This window comes from Dunckerocampus dactyliophorus, chromosome 16, assembly GCF_027744805.1.
Source record: "Dunckerocampus dactyliophorus isolate RoL2022-P2 chromosome 16, RoL_Ddac_1.1, whole genome shotgun sequence".
NCBI classification, from domain to species: Eukaryota; Metazoa; Chordata; class Actinopteri; order Syngnathiformes; family Syngnathidae; genus Dunckerocampus; species Dunckerocampus dactyliophorus.
The window spans coordinates 11,056,723-11,073,368 of record NC_072834.1 but is presented as its reverse complement, the minus strand read 5'-3'; the positions used below and the strand labels follow the sequence as shown (position 1 = coordinate 11,073,368).

The 16,646-nt window shown below is 41.7% G+C and overlaps 1 protein-coding gene across 3 annotated transcripts; it reads left to right on the top strand.

The window, feature by feature from the left end:
• Position 1: 1 nt before the first annotated feature.
• Positions 2-16,605, top strand: LOC129169002 (adhesion G-protein coupled receptor G2-like). 3 transcript variants are annotated; one of them, XM_054754919.1, is made up of 29 exons: positions 2-137; positions 3,362-3,450; positions 3,793-3,851; positions 4,580-4,704; positions 4,806-5,533; positions 5,657-5,678; positions 5,752-5,789; positions 5,975-6,105; positions 6,197-6,272; positions 7,858-7,895; positions 8,149-8,193; positions 8,277-8,344; positions 8,449-8,486; positions 8,566-8,605; positions 8,670-8,704; positions 8,782-8,909; positions 10,831-10,969; positions 11,044-11,415; positions 11,569-11,725; positions 12,109-12,276; positions 12,481-12,603; positions 13,734-13,779; positions 13,845-13,948; positions 14,301-14,425; positions 14,490-14,861; positions 14,937-15,220; positions 15,324-15,425; positions 15,553-15,696; positions 15,829-16,605. In XM_054754919.1, exons 2-29 carry the CDS (start codon positions 3,389-3,391, stop codon positions 15,918-15,920), a joined length of 3,861 nt encoding a protein of 1,286 aa, XP_054610894.1. In that variant the 5' UTR covers positions 2-137; positions 3,362-3,388; the 3' UTR covers positions 15,921-16,605. The 3 variants fall into 3 exon arrangements, 2 of the variants coding, with proteins under 2 accessions (XP_054610894.1, XP_054610895.1); XR_008566366.1 differs by lacking the exons at positions 2-137; positions 15,829-16,605 and having other exon boundaries at positions 2,722-3,450; positions 15,301-15,425; XM_054754920.1 differs by lacking the exons at positions 2-137; positions 3,362-3,450; positions 3,793-3,851; positions 4,580-4,704 and having other exon boundaries at positions 5,434-5,533; positions 5,619-5,678.
• Positions 16,606-16,646: the final 41 nt, after the last annotated feature.

The window sequence follows — 16,646 nt, the reverse complement described above, 5'->3', positions numbered from 1 at the left end:
TAGCCCTTGAACGCACCATTGTACGTGCGCTAGCCTTCTCCCACACTGCACAGATTGTCAACTATACTGTATTTTTATGAGTTTTTTTCACTTCATATTTGCTCCCAAATGCTGATACTCTGTGGGAATGCATAAAGGTAAAGTTTGTTGACGTTATTGAGTGCTAATGTGTATATTTGTTGTGTGCACAGCTTCAAGTTAATTCATGCTAGCACACTGCCTGTTAGCACACACATCAAGCAGCGGCGCTATAATCTTCTCTCTGAAAAACAAACTCGAAGCTTATAGTGGTAGATGGTTGGTCTGTATTCACTTTGTGCTTTAAATTTGATGTTGTTCCTGTCTTAGTTTTACACAATACGTACTAAATGAGATAAATTACATCACTATACGACCACCACCACCACTCCCCGTTCCGCGGAGATTTGTGGGAACACGAGCCGGGCCATGGGTCCAAAAAGGTTGTGGACCACTGAGATAACGTGTCAGCCTATTTACATGCTTAAAAAATTACAAATAAATACATAGAAAATCTGAAATAGAACAAAAATACCCACAAAATAAAAGTTCTGTAAACAAGGCAATAAATAATAACAACAGTAAGACATTATAAATACAACAATCAACATCAAACAATTTCATTAACCACACAGCTTGCGCACATAACTCTACATCTAAGCTATATTTACACTATGCAATACGATTTAATACTAATGACTAGTTTGAATATAATTATAGTAAAGGCGAATTTCTTTTCCCGTTTTTTGGCGCCCTCTGAAGGCCACGGCACCTTTAGCATTTACCAATATCTAGTCCCTCGCCACTTCGCAGCCCGAATTTTGCAGCTTTCCTTTGTCACGGTATTTCCAAAATATCTTAACTAATAACTCGTGCTGTTTCGTGATTGAATACAGCCTATTTTCAGTCAAAAAATATGCATATTGAAGCAAATTTCACACGAGTGAAGATGTGAAATGTAATTAAAAATATATACAGTATACAGTACAGTACATGCGATAGCTGTGGTGGACAATACTTTGGAGCTTTGATTTACTATTTATTACATAGTATGTATACATTTATAAGATCAAAAAAATACTACAAACATTTGTTCACCTTTGGAAGCTTATTTGATCCTTGCATCAGCAGATGTAATGTACATTTGTGGAACATACAATCAGTCGATCAGTCAAATTAGCAAATTAATTCTGAACTGCAGCAAGTTGTGTCTTTACTTTGTGTCTATACTTTGCTGCTTTGCTTTGTTTTGTTTCTAGTACTGTTTGTTGAATTTTAGTGTGCCTTTCTGTATTATTTATTTATTATAAATGCTTCAGTGGTTGGAAACTAGCAAGCAACAGCTTCCTCTGTAGGACAAATCATGGAAGTACACCACAAACTAATGCTTAATGTTTTTGACAAAAGCGTAAGACCAGAGATGTTTCTTTCTTTTGGCCAGGGGTGACCAAAGTGCATCGCAGAAATGGTACTGGTGTAATTTTATTTTGAGCATGCATACAGGTTTCATTTGAATGTCCCAAAATGAGTAGGAAGAAGCAAAACTTTTTAATCCTACCCACTTTCCGTTTCACGTACCATTTATCCATCCATGCATCTTCAACCGCTTATCCGAGGTCGGGTCGCAGGGGCAGGGAAGCCCAGACTTCCCTCTCGCCAGCCACTTTGTCCAGCTCCTCCCGTGGGATCCCAAGGAGTTCCCAGGCCCGTTGAGTTCCCAGTCTACACAAGCCGAGGCAAAACTTTGGCGAAAATTTTAACAAAAACTAAATCATACAAAACCTGGGGCGTATGAAAATCACGGTTTGACTGTAGTACAATAGAATTAGTACAGTGGAATGTGTTATAGGACAACAGGAAAGATTTGTTTGGAACTGGAGAAAAATATTCCCAAAAGTAATAGAAAGAGTACAGTAATATTTCGTCAAACTCTACTTTTATACTATGCAGTCCCATATCCCAAAAAAGACGCATTTATTATTATTGATTTGAAATTCCACTGAGTAACCCTGACAAGGCACACCTGTGAAGTGAAAACCATTTCAGGTGACTACCTCATGAAGCTCACTGAGGGAACACCAATACTATCAAAAACGCAAAGGGTGGCTACTTTGAGGAATCTAAAATATAAGACATATTTAGAGTTATTTCACACTTTTTTGTTCTACATGTGTTCATTCATAGTTTTGATGCCTTCAGTGAGAATCTACAATGTAAATAGTCATGAAAATCAATGTATGTATTTATTTTGATAAGCATGCACCGGAATCGCCTGTCTGCATATGTGTGACCAGATAAAAGTATGCGACCCGTCTTGTGTTGATGTTCACTTTGTTCCTTATAGTGAGAATGAAACATAGGTTGTAAAATGTGGAGTAAATTGACAACAGCTTGCCAGCGTGTGTGATTGCTCACATTTCAATCTTATTCGACTTTCTGGCATCTTTGTTTACACATTTTGCCTGGCTCTCAGTGTCTCTCTGGTGGCAGCTAGCTAGCTTGTTTTTGTCCCATGGGCGAGCTGCAAGTGGCTATCGCGTTCAGGGGGTACATGCTAGCTTACTTTTTTAAGTGTCACTTAACAGTCTTGCTCTCTTGTTATCATTTTAATACTTATGGCTTGTCTTCAAAACACTAGTTGTGTGTCTTAAGTTGTTCAGCATAAACATGTAGTGTGTCCAGCTTTAAGACAGTGAGGCTATCACAGGGTCTCCAACAGGTAGCTTGTAAACTAGCTCACCAGCTGATGTTGAGTAGTTCACCAAAGAATACAGTATTTCCTTCACCTCTTTGTACTCTTAAGTGTTCTATTCAAACATGACACCTGTATTTATTGACAAATAAGCACACTGAGTGGAAATGTGCTTTGTAAATAAAGTACAATGTCTGACGCACGACTTCTTGTGACGAATATTTCCGTGGCAGCTCACCGCTGTATTGTGACCATGGAAACAAGCACGTGTCATGTCTTCCATTATAAATACTGGTAGGACTACTTAGTAAGGACACACCCTGAAACTGCTTTGCAGCCAAATATAATAGAAAAAGATACCAACAGGGGAAAGAAGTCCCTTTTTCATCATATGACAATCTAAAGTCATATCAACTTGTGTTTCCTTGATCAGGTGTAAAAAAAAAAAAAAAAAAAAAAAAAAAAATCAGTGAGCTGCCGTGTTTGTCGGGTCGTGTTCTGTTGATGTGTCGAGGGGGCGTGTCACACGTCAGCCACCTTGATTTGATGTGAACCGGATAACTATTGTGCTGCTTGACGAGGCATGAACACGGTCATGTAGCCTAGACTTATTGATTGATTGGTTTGATTATTGGTTTCCTACCTTTGAAGGTGGCCCAGAGCTATGACATTAGTGAAATGTGGATAAAATCATCTTCAAGAGGATCTTCGTGCACAAACGTATTCACCTTCCTTGTCAGGTAACATCGTTTAAATCGCAATAACAATGAAACACACTCATGCTTAGATATTTTTTGTTTGTGAATATGCTTTACTTGAGTTGTAACTCATCAAGCATGAAAGGATGCATCAGCTCGTCGTCGTGAGCATTTAGAGACAATGATGGAGGACTTGCCTAGTACATTATATGGATGTGATTTAAAACAAAAGAACTATTGTTACTTTAATGACTTTTTTAAACCCTTTTCTAATTTAATGTGCAGCATATGTAGTTTATGTACAAACTGCGATGCTGCATATAAACAATATTTGCTGTCTCATATCCTTAAATGTTTTTAAATGCTTTATTTGTTGTGTTCCAGAGTGAAAAAGCGAAGCTCACACTGGGCAAAGACCCTTCCTCTGCTTGTTCTACTCACAGGTAAAATTGCATACTAAAATATTTTTTAAAAAAAGGGGAATTATGAGGAGTTGCAATCGAAAAAAGTAATGACACAATAAAAATGTGTAATATTCTTAGAAGAATTATCTAATTATAGGACAATAAAGTTTTAATATTTAAACTTTTTCCCCATTAAAAAAAATACTTTCCCCCTCATTGAACCCTGCTTTGTTTCTATTCCCCTAAATCCTTCCTATTATTTTTGACTGAACTCAGTTCTATTTTTAAACGATGAGCAACATGCCTTAGCTGACATGTCATCCATCACTTGTCATGTTTACAATCATTCAAATATTCTTCTTGAATATATAGGAAACCTGTTGTTCCAGTCGGAATGTCGTGTGTGCAGTAATAACACATAAAGTCCACAAGGCTTTGCCAACAGAGATGGAGAATGTGACGAATCGGAGGAATGCTATTCACCTCACACCTCAAAAATGTTAGTGTAAGAGAATGTACTTGAATGCTAAACTTTGTGAGTAAGCCCATTTTTAGGCTCAATACTGAGTCTAATTTTCAAAAAAAAAAAGTGTGAAAAATCATTGTCATACAAGCACGACGGTAATATCACGGGAATTCTTTTTCATTGCACGGGACTCCCCCAGGAAGTCCATCTCTCTGTACTCACAATGACTATACTTCACATCCTGTTTTGTCTTTAAGGTATTCCACGTGATAAATGATAACTGTTTCACTTTCCTCGTCAGGTCTTGCTTCCTGTAATCACACTGCCACGACACCACCCTCTGTGAAAAGCGCACTATACTACTTCATTGACATCACTGTTGATGTGACCGGGCCCACGAAGAATGAATCGGAAATCACTTCCTGGGTGTGTTTGCAATCTGAGCATGTGTTATTATCTGCTAAGAAACCAAATGTATGATTTGAATGTTATTCTTTTTTAAAATGATTTGTTATTGCATTCCTCAGCTCCGACAGGTGTTCCAAACCAAGCGGGAGAGTTGCGTTTCTCCAAACGAAGGACACAACTCAACTGCTGCACCCACTACGTTGCCAGCTACGCCTGCAAATGAGACAACAACTTTGTCACAAAACCACAGCACAACTTCACCAACAACAAATGTGACCCAAGGCAACTTTACAACCACACTGCGGAGCAGGAACACTACTACTGCAGAAACAACAGTGCAGAGCAACAACACCACTGTGACACAAAACATGACTGCATCTATAACCACAATACAAAACAACACTACTGCAACTACAATACAAAGCAATACAACAATACCCCCAACCGCAGTACAGAACACTACTGCTGTTACCGCCACCATACAAAACAACATCACTACTGCAGCTATAACCTCATTACAAAATAACACTACTGCTGCTACAACCACCATACAGAACAACACTACTGCGGCTATAACCTCATTACAAAACAACACTACTGCTGCTACAACCACCATACAGAACAACACTACTGCGGCTATAACCTCATTACAAAACAACAGTACTGCTGCTGCAACCTCATTACAAAACACAGCAGCAACAAGCAGAGCTGCAACAGAAGACGCTGACGCTGGCACGAGCGTTGACACCAGCCCCATCACAGCCAACAATGGAGATGAAAAGGCAGAAATATTAAATACCAGCCCGTCAAACAAGGCACGTTTTATTCGAGACGTTGCACAGAGCAGGTAAAATGTACTTCTTTTTTTTTTTATTACCGCTGTCATGTGACCGTACACTGCTTAAGTGGATATTTTTATTTTTCTTTCCTAGCAGTTAAACTAATTCTATATATATGTATTTTATTTTAGCAAGTCAAGTGACTTATTCCAGGTATGTAAGTATCAATGTAAGTATCACGTGCGTGTACACTCATTTATAACACTCACCTTGTTTTTCCTAACAGGGAGTTGAAGTCTCCTGTGCCAAGAAGACTCAAATAAGGTCGGTGTGACAGAGCTGCAGCTAAAGTTAATCTAGCTTTTTATTGAACCAATGTATTTTTAAGGCTATGCATCGTTTTACAAGTTTACATCCAAGGTCCCATGTTGCCAGTCACATCATGAGTATTAATATAAGATCGTGTGGGTGTTCCCAGATATTCCCTTACCCTCACCCTAACTTTTCAGAAGGACCAACTGCTTGGTGATGCTGGCATTGAAGGAGAGTGTGCTGCCATGTTGCGTCCTCCAAATGCTCTGCAAAGCTAATAAAAATTCATCTGATATTCACGTGGAGGGAAAGAGAGCAAATCGTTTGAGTGAGTGCTATGGATTGTTCATATAAAATGGCACAGCTGAGGCTTCTCCCCTCCCCACTTAACGTTCAACCCTCTTTTCCATCATGACTAGCTCCTTTGAGGGACACCTGCAGCGGTGATCATCTGGAGGAACACATCTGTATTTATAATTCAACCAATTCAACATGGTAAAGCTGTTCATGTGCAGTGCCTGACACAAGTCTTGTCGCTTATCAAGGTCATTGGAAAAATACATGATAACTTCACTTTTAGGTCTTCATTATGCTTATCTACTGAGTTGTATCATCTAATTGGGACAAAAAGGTCAGATTGTGCTTGTCGCATACCAAAGTAATGTACGGTAGAAATCATATTTTCCTTCGAAAACACAAACATGCTACAAAAACATCTGAATGCAAAATCAGGGTGCCCATGAGCTTGGTGGACTCCACCTATATGTCTCAGTAATGACTCCAATTACGAATAAAATCATTTGGAATGGCGAAGAAAGCGGTCTTGCACGACTCTCAGACGTCATCAAAATTCTTTGGTTTCATCTTCCAAGCCTCCTCCATCTAACCCCAAACATGCGCAATTATGTTCATGGCTGTTGACTGGGCTGGCCAATCCTGGAGCATCTTGACCTTGTTCAATATCAGGAACTTTGGTGTGGAGACTGAAGTGTGAGAAGGAGCGCCATCCTGCTGAACAATTTGCCCTCTCTCGTGATTTGGAAGGTAATGGCCAACAAGAATTTAGAGAGAACTAAACAATGGCGTTGCATTTGCAAAGGCCCACAACTTGCAGGAAGGATGGACAGTAGAAAAGTGGCAGAAGGTTGATTTTGCTGATGAATCATTCCGTAAACTGCATCTCAATCACCACAAATACTGCAAAAGACCTGTTGGAACCCGCATGAGCCAAAGATTCATCCAGAGAGCAGTCAAGTTTGGTGGAGGAATATCATGGCTTGCAGTTACATCCAGTATGGACGTGAGCAAGAGATCTGCGGAGTGGATGGTGACATCAACAGCCCTAAGTTTCAAAAATACATGTTGCCCATTACCTTCCGAATCACAAGAGAAGGCAAATTGTTCAGCAGGATGGCACTCCTTCTCATACTTCAGTCACCACATCAAAGTTCCTGATAGTGAAGAAGGTCAAGATGCTCCAGGATTGGGCAGCCCAGATACCAGACATGAACATAGTTGAGCATGTTTGGGGTTAGTTAAAAGAGGAGGCTTGGAAGATGAAACCAAAGAATTCAGATTACTATGCAAGACTGCTTTCTTCGCCATTCCAGATGATTTGGTCAATTAGTTATTGGAGTCACTGCTGAGACGTATGGATGGAGTCCTCCAAGGTTGTTGAAGTCATACACAATATGAATTCTTCTTACCAAGGCACCCCCAAGGCACCCTGACTTTATCTTCTCATGTTTTTGTAGCAAATTGTGTTTTCAAAGGAAAATATCATTTGTACCGTACATTACTTCGGTATGCGAGACTTTTGTCCAAGTACAATCTGACTTTTCTGCCCTAATTAAAATGATACAAGACGATACAAGACTTTATTTTGCTATAATCAGCATAATCTAGAGGCTTTTGCCGTTCATAAAAGCTATTTCTGATCCCAAACGAGCAACTAAAAGTGAAATGATTATTTATTCTTCCTTCAGCTTGGATAAGTGACAAGATTATCGTCAGGCACTGTATGTTCCAAACACGAATTGTTTGAAATGTTGAAACTGAAATTTTGTGAATGTCATTTCAGTCAAGATTCAGAGTTTAGGGCGCCACCGTGTGGTTCAGGTGAGTGCAAATACTTCTCCCATAGTCAATTTTGCATTATTTTAACCTTGGCGCTATTTTAAAAATTGTTCACATGTCAATTGACGTGCTTCTGGCAAGTGCAAATATTATTGTAGACTCAATATTGGCAGAATAAAGTAAATTGGCACCCAAAAAGCACAGATACCTGAACGGTTACTCGTGAAGACAATTACCTTGAGAGTGTTATCATTGCCTCCACATACAACTTATAAACACTCTGTCACCTTTACAGATATGAATAAACACTGCAGCTGCTTGTCTTACTGCAATGGGGCTGGTAAGTACAGTGTACAGTATACTGTATATACTGTATGTTCTTATCTCACAACTCACTACTACTTGTATTTGTTTTACTTTTAGATGCATATTACACTTTTGAAATATCACTGAAAGACCCTAAGATGAACCTCTCCTACCCTCTGTCACTGGTAAGATCGCATGCCATGCGTACTTTGTATGCACACTTTTTTGGAATTTGTTCATCAGAGTTAATCAGAGTTAAGTTAATCAGACGATTAACTTCTGTTTCCAGATTTCCCAGTTAAACCAGAGCTGCTCTCCAACAGCAAAGTAAATCCTTTTGTCCAAATCTACTGTATTGGTACGTTTTGGTTACTTTGTCTCTAATTTTAGGACTTTTTCTTCATAGTGTGTCCTGCCCTTTGTCCACCGTTGCTTCTGAATACAAGGTAAGCAGCCATATATCATATTGCATCAAATCTTACAATGACTACTTTTTACATTTCCGCTCAGGATGCCATTGTGGACTGTGGACAGGCTGCAGCAGAGTGAGTCCAATGAAATGATCAGTCACTATCACCAAGAAAAAAAAAGAGTGTTGACGTTAAATCTTTGATCCTCCTAGCCCTCACATTTGCAGAGTGATTTTACACTTGGCTCATGAAGTTCCCATCTGTAACGTGTCCGCAGCCATAACGGCTGTGTTTCAGTCTCAGGAGAATATTACATTTGATGGCCGAACAACCAGGGCAGGTATGCAGTGAAACTCACTTTGGCTTCTCTATAAGAGGAAACACAGTCGTGAGGCTGAAATGTTCTTATTTTTTTTCCTGAAAATTAATTCATTTAAAACAAAAAACAATTTGTCTTTTCAAACGGTCGCCTTCATAAAAGTGTACTTACTGCTATAAATACCATTTTAACAATTTATTTTAGCAATTTATTACAAACGTCCATTAAAGTGAAATACGCTGCTCATCGGCTAATCAAAACTTGAAGACCATAGCTCAAAAAAGCCCCGACCCCCCCTTAAAACAGAAATAAATTGTTCAGAAAAGGACTCAGAAATGAGCAGCTGTGTTCATCCATCCATCCATCCATTTTCTATGCCGCTTGTCCTCATTAGGGTCGTGGGGGTATGCTGGAGCCTATCCCAGCTGACTTCGGGCGAGAGGCGGGGTACACCCTGGACTGGTCGCCAGCCAATCGCAGGGCACATATAGACAAACAACCATTCCCACTCACATTCATACCTATGGACAATTTAGAGTCGCCAATTAACCTAACATGCATGTTTTTGGAATGTGGGAGGAAACCCGGAGAAAACCCACGCACGGGGAGAACATACAAACTCCACACAGAGATGCCCAAGCGAAGATTCTTCCCGATCTTCCCGATCCCGAGTGTTTCCAGGAGGCTAGTCTGGGTCGGGGGTCGGACGCAGCTTTTCGGCCTCCTTGTTGCGGCTCCCTTCGCCGAGCGCGGTGATTTTTTTTAACACCAAAGTAGGGGAAATTTTCTAAATTACTGTGACATATCCGACTCACCGCAAGCACGTGAAGGCATCTACTGTAGACTCCCTTTTGACTGCTGATTGGATGAGCAAGGGATGGGGAGGGAGGAGGTAGGTGAGGGAGTTTTGAGTTGAGCAGAAGTTACTGCGCAGTAAAATAAAACAATCTAATTAACGAGAGCATTGCAATATGTTTTATAACGAGGTAACGTTTTAAAAAGATTACAATTTTAGTAAGTTTATAAGCAGTGTGATGTTTTACGGCTCCCAACATTTTTTTTTTTTTTTTACTGGAAGAGGAGGCAAAATGGGTAAAGGTTGCCAACACCCTGCTCTAGCTGGTGAAGATGGCTTCACAAAGGGTATCCACTGTCTGGAATTGATGTCCATTTTTGTAAACTTACTGTCCGAGGCCTTACTTATGCAGCTCAACAATCCAACTGCTTCCAAAGAGAGAAAGCCTTTTGCCTTTGCCATCAAGAGATCATGACAGAGTGAACACCTGACAGAAAATTGACACTGAATCCACATTTTTGCCGAAACGTGTGCCCTTTAAAGGCTGTGGTCTTAAACTTTTGACCAGCTAATGAACAACTTTAATGCTAAACTTTAATTGTTTGCAATGAATTGCTCCAAAAATAATTTGTCTCACTCCTATTTCTCTTCTTTTGACATGTTGAAGCTCTACTTAGAATCTCCGTCTTAAAATTTGAACCAGGAGTGTATATCAAAACAACAAAACACTGAATCTTAACTTTGATAACAAGTGACATGTATAGTGAGAGTCACAGGACTTCCGATGTGTTCGCCATCCATCTTCTATGCCACTTATCCTCACTACGGTCGCGGGTATGCTGGAGCCTATCCCAGCTGACTTCGGGCGAGAGGCGGGGTTCCGTTGCGTTTGCTCCTGTTCTTATCTTCTTACTGTACTACTCCTTGTGTAGTAGTTTGATAAAAAGCAACACTGCTTGCTGAGCTGAGGTCCTAATGACATCATACATGCTGGCAGTTGGAACCCATTATGTCCCCCCCCAAATCTTGGTTGATTCTGAATTGTATGACTTCAGAGGGATTTGACTTAAAAGGTTGTACTGTTGTTGCAAGACCAGGGTAATGTTGTCTCCATATTACTCTGCCTTTTTATGTTATCTCCTGCAGCGATTTGTGGACATTCAAATGCCAGTGAGAACCTACTGGACTCCCGGTTGACATGGATGAACACTGACCTCCAGCATGCAGACTTTTGCACGGCAGAGGAGGAGGGGGGCTCTTCCCCTTTCCTCGTCACTCAAACGTGGTGTGTAACACCTCATCATAGTTTATCTGACACACCAGATGTTCTTGTGAAACCGAAACCTATTTGTACTACAGTCAAGCAGGGAATAACGTGGTGGTGGAGCTGAAGGAGCAATGCGTTCCGGCAGTGTCAAGCACAGCCAGTTCAAATGTGACAACCACACAACCGAACACAACCTCCACCAACACACCTTCACCCCCAGTGGACACAACAACGGCATCGAACAGCACATCCACTAACGACACTGAGAGCCAAGCTAGTGCTCTCCTTGAGCTGAGCTCTGATGTGTCCAGACTCAACGCCAGTCAGGTGAACCAGCTGGTGTCTCAGCTGGAGGATCTGTTGTCGGGTCCCAACGTGAGCCTGGCTCTGGCCAACATATCCATCCACATCGTTAGTAACCTGCTGGGCGCCTCCCCTGAGACAGTGGCCCAATCGTCCAACAGGTTACTTCCATATGTTCTACTATACTCACATAAACAACTACATTCAATACACTGAGCAATGAGCCATTGCAAGAGGGCTCTCTTCTCAATATGATTCATGTTGCCTTGCATTTTTTCTTCACTGATTTTTTTGTTTGTTTTTTTTCCTGCCAGAATTATTAGGATTGTTGAAACGGTGGGCTTCAAGGTGGTCTTTGAAGGTGAAAACCAGACTCTCCTGGCACCTGCTTTGGCTCTGTCTGCCAAAGCAGTAGATGGGAGCAACTTTCAGGAAGTCTTCTTCTCCATCTTAGACCCCAGCGATGTACAGGTATGACACCGCAGCCTGGTCACGACTTTCTCGCTATTGGACTCCTGTCTCGTTTTAAAACTACGGCGAGTTTATTAAATTTGCTTGTCGTTTGAGCAAATTGTCAGCGCATTGGTACCTGGTACCTAACTGGGCGGATGACTCCTTCATGAGACACCATTGGAGCGCAAAGCATGTGTTTGTGATGCAGATGATGTCTGCCGTTCATAAGGTCACCACATGCCTTGTGAGTTCTCTGTGAGAGAAACATGTACTGACTCACTGTAAATTGGATGCTTGCTGCACAACAATGTGGAAGGTGTTGTTCTACTAGGAAACATGGCTCCCAGTTCGTCACGAAATGTATGCTACGTTTATGTGTGTGTTGCATTTGTGTGTTTCAGGTTCGTGGGGATTCCAGGCTCAGGAGGAACGTGAAGAACTCCTCCGCATCCATCCCTCAGGGCTCCGTCACACTGCCCCCCTCTTTAACCCAAAATCTCACCTCGGAGGAGCAGCAGCTGGCCTCCAGAGTCCACTTCAGCTTCTACCAGAAAAGCACTGTATTTCAGGTCTAGCGCTATGTTTTTATTTAAAATCCCCTTTGAGAAACATTTTAGTAGTAATTTCATGATGAATACTCAATCTTGTGCAAAATTGTAACTAAAATGTTTTCAGCAGTTTATTTCAATGTTATATATAAATAGAATAGAAATTAACTAAATTCATACTGATTTACTTTCTATAATATTTAAAGTTGGCCAATGTTCATGCAGGACAGATCTTTAGGAACACGGAGACTCATCAGCGGCATCCTGGGCGCGAGTGTTGCAAACATGACAGTAACAGGCCTCCGCGATGATGTTGTGATTCGCCTGAAGAACACTGAGCCAATTCCCGTGAGTGTGTTTGCTGCAGTATTAGTCATGTGTCGGTCGCGAACGAATCGGCTCTAAGAGCTCTCTTTGAAATGAACAGCAGGAGCCGCCTCGTGTTGTTGGGAGCCTATTACAAGTAGTTCTTTCCTCGTCTTTTTTTCAAGATGTGTGGCGGCGTGGGCCGCACGGTGGTCTAATGGTTAGCACGTTGGCCAATACAGGAACAGCCTGGAGATCGGGAAGACCTGGATTCGATTCTCCCCTGGGCATTTCTGTGTGGAGTTTGCATGTTCTCCCCGTGTGTGCGTGGGTTTTCTCCGGGCACTCCGGCTTCCTCCCACATTCCCAAAAACATGCATGTTAGGTTAATTGGCGACTCTAAATTGTCCATAGGTATGACTGTGAGTGTGAATGGTTGTTTGTCCATATGTGCCCTGTGATTGGCTGGCGACCAGTCCAGGGTGTACCCCGCCTGTCGCCCGAAGTCAGCTGGGATAGGCTCCAGCTTGCCCCCGCGACCCTAATGAGGATGAAGCGGTATAGAAAATGGATGGATGGATGGTGTGGCGGCGTCTGTGTCCACACTGAGCAGAGGGAGGGGCGGGGTTAAACGCCCACTCTGGTGCTCTTAGAGACGATTCCTTCATGAGAAATTTACATGAAGAGATTTGACCTATCTTTACTTAATTTGTCTATTGAGATGGGTCTTGCTTTTTGTATTTGATTTATAATATAACACTTTAATATAGTTTTGTAGCTGCTCATTGGAGTTTAAATAAATCCATTTAAATAATAAAAATTTGATATCAAACAACGATATTTTTTACATTAGTAATTAATTTTAAACAATACACATAATTTGGTAATACATTAATTTAAGACGACAAAAAAATCTGAGGCGCCACTTGGGAGTCGGCTCTTTTTAGAGAGTCGGTTATTTTGGCTCGACTCGCTCGAAACTTCCATCACTATAGAGTATTTCTGCTTTGTGTAGCAGTGGCGCAAATCCAAACCATATAAATCTGCTGCAAAATGAACCACATGCGGTCCCTAACAAGCTGTGGTTCTATTACTCTCATAAAGCAGTCACTTTTAGCACCAAAGCGAAGTTCACGCCAGCTGTTTTTGTTTCCCTCTCAAAAAAACTACAGGCGAATTTTGTGGCTTCATGTGTCTTCTGGGACTTTGCATTAAATGGTAAGTGTTGATCAAAAATGTCTCGAGTGATATGACAAGCAACAAAGCTTGTTCTCCCTTGGCAGACAGAAGCGGTGGTTGGAACACAAACGGCTGTCGTGTCCAAAACAGCACAGACAATGTGACCGTCTGTGGCTGCAACCATCTCACCAGCTTTGCTATCCTGCTGGTAAGGTTTAGTACTATAAGATCGTAATGCTGACACCGTCAGACAGGTGCCAGTGTAGTTGTTAGAATTGATATTTTTAATGTGTTAATACTAATATTTATTTATAATTAAATTGGATCAATAAATAATACATAAATACATTATTTTTTATAATTAATGTTACCATTTAAATGTCATTTTTATTTGTTAATGTCTGGTAAAAACATTTAAGTTAGTGCCCTCTTGTGGTTAAATGTAATAATGAAATTGTAAAGCAGAATTTGTGATACAGCTCCTGCTCTGAATCTCATTGTATTGTCCAAGTGTACCTAATGTTGTGGCTGAGTACAGTACTTGTTGCCTCCACGTACAGGACCTCGCCAGGCAGCCTCTAACCAGTCGAGTCCAGGCCACCATCCTGACCTTCATCACATACATTGGCTGTGGGGTCTCTGCCATTTTCCTGTCTTTGACCCTCCTCACATACTTGGCCTATGGGTAAAACACACACACGAGTCTTCCAGTACTGCACACATGCATTTACCATGTAAAACCATTGCAGCAAACTGCGCAAGGACATCCCATCTAAAATCCTGATCCAGCTGTGCCTGGCTCTCCTGCTACTCAACCTGGTCTTCCTGGTGGACGCTTGGCTGGCTCTGTACCCAGATGCCATGGGCCTCTGCATCTCCACCGCCTGGTTCCTTCACTACTTCCTGCTGGTGGCCTTCACCTGGATGGGCCTGGAGGCGATGCACATGTACCTGGCCATCGTTAAGGTCTTCAACTCCTACATGTCTCGCTACATGCTCAAGTTTTCTGCTGTGGGCTGGGGTGTGCCCATGATTGTGGTCATAATTGTCATAGCTGTGGACAAGGACAACTATGGCCTGGTGTCCTATGGGAGGTTTTCTGACGGCACAACTGATGACTTGTGAGTCTTGAGCATGACACATTTGTCAACATCGCGTACAAACACTTTCCAATGAAATGCATTTGTCTCACGTAGCTGCTGGCTGAGAAACGACATCGCCTTCTATGTGGCGGTGGTGGCCTACTTCTGCATTGTCTTCCTTTTCAACTTCATCATGTTTCTCGTTGTGCTGGTCCAGCTGTGCCGGATGAAACGGCAGAACCCGCACAACTCACAGCACCGCACCGCAGGCCAGGACGTACGCAGTGTGGTGGGCATCACATTCCTGCTTGGCCTCACGTGGGGCTTTGCATTCTTTGCCTGGGGGCCCGTCAACCTGCCCTTCATGTACCTCTTTGCCATATGCAACTCCTTGCAAGGTGGGATTGTTAGGTATCAATACAAAAGCTCTATTCAAGTCATGTACGCATGCAAACAGAGGACAACAAACTCCTTGTATATTTGGTTGTTCCTTTGTTACAGGATTTTTTATATTTGTGTTCCACTGTGCGGTGAAAGACGTGGTGAGGAGACAGTGGCAGACTTATCTCTGTTGTGGCAAAATGAGACTGGCAGAGAACTCCGGTAAGTGTCTGACATCGCCCTTCTCCTGGCACCTTTTTCAAAATGAAAAAAGGAATTCCAGGATGGTGACAACTTGCAGAGCAAACACGAGATAATCCTTATCGCTAACCTCACCCGTGCGTTCAAGAATGGAGTCGCACAGCAACACAGAAGATGGCAAAGAGGGCGTCCGTGACCAGAGTGACGTCTCTTCCCTCCTCGGCGCAGTCCAACAGCTCTTCCAGCACATCATCTTTCCTTGGTCACAACGTGGAGCTGACTCAAGGCATAGGTGAGCAAAGATGAGCAGCCAAGGTATTCATGGTAATACTTCAGGAGAGAGACTCACTCTTCCTCTCAGCAATGTGATCAGGGAGGTCGTCCGTCAATGGTTATATCCTGTAATGACTCGGTATTGTTGCAGGAAGTCCACTGGACGACAGAATCATGACAGCTGATGAAGAGCCCAGCACTGATGTCATCCTCAACAGCAACAGAAACCAGCAGACACCCTGATTGCTCATTTGAATGGGGACTAAACAGGAGCCAAATATTCATATTGATGGTCTTTATTTTTTTAAGCCCACATTGCACTTAATTTTCATACAGTTGTCTACATGAATAATTGTTGGAACACCACCCCCACTCATGAATGTTCCACTTGGTCCTTCAGTGTGTGGACACCAAAAGACTTCACTTCCTCATAATTGATTTTATTCTCAGAAGTCATGACCACAAAACCACTACTATGAACTTTCATCTGACTCAATAATGACATATTCAGCATAAACTCCATTTTGTTCAATGGTGATGTCAAATATAAATGTGCAGCTTACAAAATGGTCAGTGTAAGTAATGAGTAGTCACTGCAATATTGACTTTTCATGACTGGTGCATGATACAAATCGGTTTTGAACTTGCAACAAAGCCCCTTTTGAGTCAAGTAAATGTATCAATTACTATTTAATCATTTGGCTCGGCTTGTTTAAGCAAACATGACTGAAGCTCGGTGCCGTCGAACATGTCAATAAACATGCAGTAAATGGCCTGCCTCATCTTTAATTACAATATGTCAATGTTAGCATTCCATGTAGAAGCCAGTGTAAATATGATTCATGACTGCTTTCACATTGTTGGATGCTACTTTGAAATCCTAGAAGCATTCATATTATGTGATATGCAGGTTCACATGCTTCCTTAAAACATACAACAGTTTTCCTTCGTAGTTTATAACAAACATCT